The sequence below is a fragment of the Zonotrichia albicollis genome, chromosome 3 (genome assembly GCF_047830755.1).
Source record: "Zonotrichia albicollis isolate bZonAlb1 chromosome 3, bZonAlb1.hap1, whole genome shotgun sequence".
NCBI classification, from domain to species: Eukaryota; Metazoa; Chordata; class Aves; order Passeriformes; family Passerellidae; genus Zonotrichia; species Zonotrichia albicollis.
Window position 1 is genome coordinate 71,124,262 of NC_133821.1, and position 9,102 is coordinate 71,133,363.

General features: G+C 35.2%; 1 protein-coding gene across 1 annotated transcript; it reads left to right on the forward strand.

The window, feature by feature from the left end:
• Positions 1–898: 898 nt before the first annotated feature.
• Positions 899–8,744, forward strand: TMEM244 (transmembrane protein 244). Its single transcript, XM_074538605.1, has 6 exons — positions 899–931; positions 3,070–3,155; positions 3,672–3,745; positions 4,803–4,928; positions 6,423–6,467; positions 7,359–8,744. Exons 1-6 carry the CDS (start codon positions 899–901, stop codon positions 7,451–7,453), a joined length of 459 nt encoding a protein of 152 aa, XP_074394706.1. The 3' UTR covers positions 7,454–8,744.
• Positions 8,745–9,102: the final 358 nt, after the last annotated feature.

Below are 9,102 nucleotides of genomic sequence, written 5' to 3' on the forward strand. Positions count from 1 at the left end.
CTGGAGCTATCAAATCTATGAGTGAAAGCTCTTGTTTGCCGAGTGCAGACTGCATTTTAGAGCAGATAACATTTATTTTGTATGACTAAAAGGCATAAAAAACCCTAATGAAATTTGCACATATTATGTTAGTGTCAGCAGAAAAAGAAGAAGTTCATTCTTGGTTTAGTTTCAGAAGCATCTTCTTTTTCCAAATAATACAGCATACTGAATCATAATGTGCCTGTAAAAAGTCAAATTTGAATCCATTAAGGAGTTGCTCACTAGAAGTTGGATGTGCTCTAAAGCACACTAAATTTCATTCTACCGAAGGAACAAAATATGGTTCAGGGAAAAAAAAGAGTCATAACACAAGTCTGGAATTTCTCAACTTAATTATACCTAATTTAATGTGAATTATACTTGATGTATTAACGTGATAGTCAGAAGAAAAATGTTAGCAAAGAACATTGTGAAGAATGTACCACTCCACATCTATAGTCAATAGAATTAATGCTAGAAAATGTAAAAGATAATTAAAAGTAGGAAGTTATAATAACCCCAAGGAACTGTGATCATATGAATGCTGAAAAAAAAGCAATTAAAAGGTGGAAAAGAATGATAATATTGTGTCTAAATAGCCAAGTTACGTTTTAGATGTGCTTTGGCTGACTGTAGCTCCAAAAGTACTCACATTGCATGAGCAAGCAGGATTTTCTCTTTGCTCTTTAGCAGCTTACATTTAGCCCACAGATGTCTTCTGTCTCAATTCAGTTTAATCCAATCAACTCACCTCACCCCACCCTGTCCTATACTTACCCGTTAAAATGTTTTTTGGGGTGAAAAGCAGCTGCTTCTTCCTGCTAAAGTTGGCATATGGAATATAGCAAGAGCACTTCCTTTCACTCATCATGTGTCCATGGCTCTCAAGGTCAAAACTGCTGAAACCAAGGTAAAGGGAATTGAGTTTATTTAGTGTTGTATATGTCACCAGATAGTATTAGAGAATTAGACAACTGCTGCGGGGCTGGAAAGAGCTGTTGCTTTCATTCTTACAGACTGTTCTTCAATGTTCTCTTCCTAAAAATGCCCCAAAATTAAAAAGATACTTTATCCTGTAGTGCTGGCAGCAAGTACTGCAAAGTACACCTTATAAAAAGGATTTCAAAATATGTGATGTTGTTCCACTTGTGAGATAAAATTCTTGAAGTGTCATAAAATCTTACATTTGATGTCAGCAGTGTTTTTCTAAGATTCTTCTTTTAAGTTGTTTTGACATATAATGAATAACCCTATAGATTTTAACTTGTGAGTTTTTTGCTTTAAAATAGCAGAAGATCTAGAAAGGGGAAAATAGATTGAAAATAAGAAGTATTCTCAGATTAAAAAAAATTGTATGTTTAAATTTCTGTGGCAAGGTCAAATAAAAAAAAATTAGGTAGAATGTGATAAAACTGGAAAATTTTCAGTGTTTTTATTTTCGTGTTGTGTGCATTTCCTTGGCTTACTGAAGTGAACAAAGCATACTATAGCTAATGCCTCACTACATCCCTAAAACAGGGACTAGGAATATTCTGGGTACCAAGAAAAAAATACTGTGCCTTTGAGGCCAAAGAAAGTGGGTGGCTGACTTCAAGGCTGGGAATTCACCTACTGTAATTACAGGTCAATAGGTCATCGTCTCACAGCCCTCCTTCAGCTCTGGGATGTTCCCTCCAGTCCCCTCTCCCCACTTTTACTCCTGTACCAGCCTCCATCTAGGGCAGATAAGGCTTCACAGAGACAGCTGCAAGAGGAGGGATGATGGATAAAGGAGAATCACAGGAAAAGTGCAGCTGCCCAGAGCAATGAAACGAAAAAGATTCCCGCCAAAAATGTGCCAGACATTAAATTTCCAGTGCTTGAAGTTTTGCTCAGGGGAGTAGGAAGCAGCATGGCTGCCAAACTTGTGTGTGACACTGGAGTTGATTTCCATTTCCACAGTCATGGTGTGCACTGTGGAAAGGAAGGGATCAAATGGGTTATTTGGCCAATTTTCATTTAGAATAAGAATACAGACAGTGCAAAGGAGCTGTATTTAGCCCACAAACCAATGTGGCTGAAGAGATTAATAGTTCCCAGTTTTTGCTTGGCTTTGTTTTTATGTACAAAAAAAAAAAAAAAAGAAAATATTAAGACTGTCCTGGACTTTTTGTTATTGAAAAATAGCAGTCTCTACAGGCATGATGGGTTTATCTCCTGTTGCATTAGAAACTAAAGCTCTTTGGTCCCTCTTCTTGTGGGAGACAGATGCAGTATTCAATATTGAACACTTTACAACATTTAGCAATATAAAAATAGGTGGTTTGATATATTCACAGTGTTCCCACTTCTGTCAAAGTTGGATGCTTCTGTAAATACATTACCTACCACACAACCCCTCAAAGAACTAAAGCCAGAAATGAATGTTAGTGTTGAAGTTTCATCCTCAGAAGCATCTACTACTGCTTAGAAAGATCTCTTATTTCCAGAGGGAGTTTGTTCCCTTTACAAGTCAAGATGTCCTTCCTGCATCTTTTGAATTTGTCTAGCTAGAACTTGTAGCTGTTTACTTCTTGTGTCTTCTCTGATAGATTAAAGACCCCTTAAGTACCTGGCATTTTCTGTGAAGGTACTTATCCATCATAATCAAATCATCCCTTGGAGCTAAACAGATTGACCTCTTTAGGGCTCTAGCCCTAATGGAGAAAAACCCCAAACATTTCTAGCTACAGCTGCCTTTTGAGTCTCATCTCTGTACCTCCTTAATTTCTTAAAAACCATCAAGAAATGTCCCCCTTCTTTTGGGAACACTTGTAAATTGTATATATAGTAGGTTTATAACAATATATGATGGAAAAAAAGCCATACATTACAGCCACACATTAGGAGCTGAAATGTACCAAAGAGCTTTTAGCACATTTAGGTAATCAGCAACAGTAAAAATTCTGCCTAAATATTTTATTTTACAAACCTTTTTCACATTATATTTGATAGAAATCTAGAGTTATTTTCTGGGAATGCCTGATGTTAGCATGGCTTTAGGTTTTACTGCTTTATTCCCTTTTGCAGGTTGTTCTGGTGAACCTGTTGATATGCATAATAGTTTTCTACACTGTGTACTACGTGGTCCTCTCTGTGTGCTTTGCAGTATTCAGGTAAGATTTCCCTGTCTTCAGTCTGACAGGCTGGCACACTGGAACTCATGGGTGGAGACACGCCTGTTTAAAGGAAGCATCCAGACTGAGGAACATAATTTTTCAAATTCAGTTAAATTGTTGTACCTGAACCTTCTTTCAAATTGGCAAGTGGAGACTCAAAACTAATATAAATTGTTGGTTCTAATATTTGTCCTTGCAGTTACACCATGTAAATTAATGAACGTAAGAGAAATGATGACATGAAAAAATGACAGGAAAATAAAGATTTTATAGTCAATGAAAAAGAGAAATTATATCCCCCCAGGAAGTTATTGATTATCATGCGTAGCACCAAATATATTAAATAGAAGTGAGCAAGGGCAAAGCCAAAACTCAGAATGGGACTTAGAGAGCTTGCAAGAGTATTCCATTTAAAATACTATTTAAAAACACTCATAATATGTCATGAAATCTAAACTCCAAATATTAAATACTAGAAGTCTCTGTTTAAATTTATTAATTTTGTTTTCACAGGATTAAAATGTTGGATGGTTTGGCACCTTTTGATTTTAAAACAAATCCCTCATGGATTAACCCATATTATTTAGGTAACTGAAGTTTCTTTATCTTTTTTTTTCCCTCACTCAAGAAACTATATTGCATATGGATGTAAACTTGTCTTGTCTTCCAATGGATAGTATTTTAAAGCTGTTTTAGTAATGATTTCTGTATTTTAACTACACTGCAATTAAATGCTTATGCATCTTGCCAGCGCTTCTCATTTCTGAACTGCTATTTAAAATTCAAGTGATTTTTATTTTGTTGAGTTCTTCTGATCTTGCATCATCAGAAGAAAATGTTCTGCTTTGCCAGGATGCTTCATTTTCATTGCAGAACAATTACCATTCTCCATCAAGCTCCTTTACAAAGTCATTTAATTTAATTTTCTTATTTCAGCAATTTTCTTATGAATCACTGGATTCAGATCAGAGAAATGGGTCACATTCAACTAATGACAATTTTGCTTTGGTAATGCTTCAATACAGTGGGCATTAAAATATCAGAATTTGATTGTAGCTCAATTCCTAAAAATATGTTTATATATCCTAATACAAATTCCTGCAATTTTTCTGAAGCCCTCAAAATATATTCTTTTTCCTAAATAACAATTCCTAAAAAATTACATGCATACATAAAATTTTACCAGATTTGTAATCTATTTTACAAAGGCAAACCTCATAATCTGTCAGTAAAATACATAAAGCTCAAAAGTAAATTGGTACAAAGCTTAAAAGAGTAATAAAAATGCATGGATGTTTGTACAGTGTTAATACTGATTTCAGACGAAGGAAGAACATTTATGTTATGCCACTAGAAAAAAAAAAATTAAAGCATATTCCATTAGAATTACTTTTCAGGGCCAAATATAATTACTGTATCTCAACATGATTTTTTCCCCAAATTTTATCAGTTTGATGCAATAAGTTTATATGTGAAAGACAGCAGCTATTTCATACCACCAATTAGTATTGCATCCTCCTTTCATCCATCCATGAAAATGCATAACTATCTCAGGTATTTTATCTTCTTATTGCTATTGTTTGGAATATGAGAAGAAGTCTTTCAAAACCATGTTTGGTGAAAATATCCTATTTTCCTTTACAGTTCTTGTGATATCCCTGGAAATAACTTTCTTCCTTTGTGGTCTGCTGTTTGCTCTGGTTGTGGAAGAATGGGTTTGGGACTATGCTGTAACAGTTACTATTATTCATATCATCATAACTTCAGTCGGTAAGTAGGTTTACTGCTAAATAGTATCACATAATATCATAAGTTGAAGGACAAATCCACTAGGATTCGTACAATGTATTACTGGACTAACTTAATTTCCTCTAAAGCTAAATACACATGTATCTGTATTTTCCATCCATTTGACTCATGCCTCTAAATTCTCCCATTTTAAACTTAATTCTGGATCTGCCGCAGAATTTTAAACCATTACATTCTTATGAAAAAATCAGAGGTTTAGTTCATATTCTAACACTTCATATCAAACAGATCCAGGCTAGATACAATTTCTGCATCTGGGAGCTGTAGGTTTTTTTCAAAACAAGACATTAATAGTTGTTCATGTCTGGATATTTTAAGAACTACTCATTAACACTTTAGCTCAACCTCAGAGTAAAAACTGAGCTTTTCTTCAGCAAAATCAGTGCAAAGGTTTTAAGTCAGATCATTTGAACTAAATCTCAATGAGGAAAATGAAGCATTTTACCACAGAAACGCATTTCCCCCACGAAACTCTACCCCTTAAAGGAAAGAAAAAGAAAAGAATTAGCTGCTGTACATGAGGCCCTTCATGTCTTTTTGCCAACACCTAGTAATCTGCTCCCTCTTCTCATGCTGTTTAGCAGAATGCTTCTGTGGCTAATTAGGAAATATATTTTAACTCCATCCTTGCCAGATTGTAGGTAGGGTCTGAAAAGATTCTTTTCTCTTAAAACAATGAGGTTAATATATTTATTCTAGAATGCAGAAAAAGGGAAATATCTTTGACAAATTAGGACATCCTCCCTACTGTATAGAGATTAATCTTTCATTTTCTATTGCTTTGCCCATTTGTCTTTTAGCACATTATACAGGTGGGAGATTCCCCAGTTCCCTAACAAATTAAGCCAGAGACCAACAGAGACTTTATCTTAAATTAATAATAATTTCTCATCTACTAAATTTGGTTTTCTGGGTTTTAAACTACTGTTATTCCTCATTAATAATTTTACTATTTAAATTTACAAAAGCTACCAAGGAATTTATAAAAGCTACCAATCCCTCCCCCCCCCCACTCGCCCCCCACCATTTGTACATAATTTTTACTGGGAGTTAGCTTCTGTCATTATATTGGATTATTTGCCTTGATGTCCCAACAGCCCCAGATTGATCGTTGCTCCCTTCAGATGGCCAACCAAACCTCTGCTGGCTGACCCTGAGCTGTCAGCATATGCAGAGTGCTTCCCAGCCCCCTTTAATGCCCCTGTCTGCTTTCTTTGGGGGGAAATATGGGGTCAGAGAGTGGCCCTGCAGTTATCCCACAGTTGGGATAGGGATCAGCTTGGGTGTGACCAGGGCACGTGCTGGTCAGGACCTAAAGCATTGGTCATTTCAATATCTAAAAAATATAATCTATGAAACATAACTAAGCAGACCTTTGATACCATAGTGCACTGCTTACTTGTCCCCATTCTTACTGTTTTAAAATTTACATTTCTACTTTTCTTCTTCTTGCAGTTATGTCTGAATTTCCCCTGATGTTACACTGGTGGCTGGCATTAGGTATAATTTCATTCTTTGAAGTTTATGGTGCTAAAATCTGTGTAGAAAATTAGTGTTTATAATATGAATTGTTGTCTCACTAATTTCAGAATTGTCAACATTTGAAGAAGAAGTGCAGGCATTTTGTTAATAAGTCTTTTAATGACCCAGGTAAAAAATACTGTACTAGGATTTGCCACATCTTAGAAAAATCCTCTCTTTTAAGGCCAGAATATGCCCATTTAACACTAGTCTTGCAAACAAAGAGCAGACACATGACTTGAAATAAGTCATGATTAAGTCCTGACTAATCTCGACTTATTTAACCTGTAATAAGTTGAAATGTATCTCAGTTCAGGTGTTAGAAAGACAGTTGTCCAAAGTTGTAGCTTTTCTTGATACCCTTTAAATCAATGAAGAAACACAGGTACCTTCAGAGGCAAGATTTAAAAACATTATGTACAAGTACTTATGAAAGATGAGACGAATTTCAGTCATCACATTTTCTCAAAGTGAATAGCAAAACTACATTTCTGAATGCTTAATTTTCTGTAAAATTAGAAGCATAGATTTTTACATGAAAAGTAGATTATCTTGAAAAACAGTAGTTAAGGAAAAAGGACTGGCTTCTGTTCCTTTCTTATATTATGGATAACAAGGGTCCACTGCTGCAATAAATTCCTAAGTGATGGGGAGAGATAAAGAAATTCCCTGTCCTACAACAGATTTTGCAATAGCAGTTGCGGAGGCTGATATCTTTGTAAGTAGTTAAAGCCTTGGATAAAATGTTTAAGTAGGAGGGCTGGGTTGTTTTTTGTTTTGTGTTTTTTTTTTTTTTTAATTGAAGTTTTATCATAAAGTTTGTATTCCACCACAAAAATTAATACAAAACAACCATATCTTTTCTTTCAGGATCTGGAGTAATTTCAATGATTTGTGGAGGACAGATTTTGGCATATTACTTGTTCAAAGACAATTTCATTTACCCAATTCTAGATGACTTTTGAAAAGGAGTATTAGAACTTGGTTTTATATCTATGTGAATCCTATTGTTTCATTAATCAATGTAATTGAAATGAATTCAGCAACTGTCTAATTGTAAGGTTAATATTTAGCTTATCAGACCTCTTGTATCTTATGTTTTTGGCAATTTCATCACTTTCAGCTTTGTATGTACATTTTTTATTAATCAAGTAATTAGAAACACTGTCTCTTTTTTAAAAACCAAGAAGCCATAAGGAGGATTAGAGCAATGGTGCAACATTCCTGCAAAATCCTACAAGTAGAAGGAAAACATTTATTTGAATGTAATGCTTTCAGGGTGTCTGTTATCTGCTGTATTTTATGAAATGCTGACTCTAACTTAGGCTGCTGTCTAACCTCTCACAAGCACTGAAAAACTTTAAAGTCACATTATCTGGCATAAATCAGTGCAGGTTTAAAGCAGTCTTTACTGAAAAAGTCCTGGCAAAGAAGAAGGGTTGGACAGCACATATCTCTGCACCTCATTCCATCTCACTGGGAGGCAGAGGTACAATCCCTAATGTTGGGTTCACCCTTTTTGCTTCCAGGGGCTGCTATAGGCAAATGTTTTCCTCAAAAGCTTCAGGCTATTCTCACTTCTAATGACCCATTTACGGTCTGGCTGTGCTGAAAGGGGGAAAGGCAAATGCTACTTACACACTTTTCTACTTATCCTTCTTTCTTCCCCAGCCTCCAGCGGCCAAAGTGGAAGTTTATGGGAAGTGGTAATTAAAAACAACAGACAAACTGTAGTAGTGGTTTCAATTTACTCTTTATGTCTTTAATCATAATAAAATTGTAAAAGAAAAATTGTGAGAAGGCAACTTAGTCTTAAATATGAAATCCAGTGATTGGATTTCAACTGCAGTTTGCTCAGAAGAGGAAGACTAAATTGCTGTTTGCAAAGGAGTGCTAAATGTTGCATTTGCCTTATTCTCACTCAACAGATAATACCTCTGAAGAATCAGTCCCCTGTTGATCTAATCAAATATGTTAAAATTTATTGCAGGTTTTGACATTTTCAATTAAGTTTCGGTACTGAAAGTACATGTACAATGGGAAGCACCATTCAGAAGACTCCCAAAAGAAGGAGTTTGTTTCTCATGAATGATGCATATGTAAGTCATTTTAGTGAGAGACCCAATATGTAAATCCATAGCACTGAATAGATGTAAACTCTACAAGTTCTTCAGCATGATATGCTGCATACTGAAGTCAGAAGGGATAATTCTGTAGAGTGAATAAACTGACTTCCAAATCTTCAGAAATATGACAGTGCAGATATCTGATACTATAGTTTGGAAAATGTTTGGGCACTTCTGGGTTTGTTTAATTTCAGAATTATAGAAATGGATGGGAAGGAAGTAATGTTCACTGTAAATTTGTGCTGCTGTTCTCTTCCTCACAGAGTGTTTGTGTGTAGGTAGTGTGCCATGTGGCAGAACATGAGTGGATTAGATATAAAGTTAATCCATGGGTGGAACATGTTTCTGTTTTTAACCTGACAGGATTTTCCTCTATGTGTGTCATCCCAGCTGAAGCTTTTAGTTGCTCTGCTGCCCAATCTCAATATTTTTGACTTTTATTTTCTATTTAAAATTTTAAATCACCAGCAAGAAATACCTTCTGACTA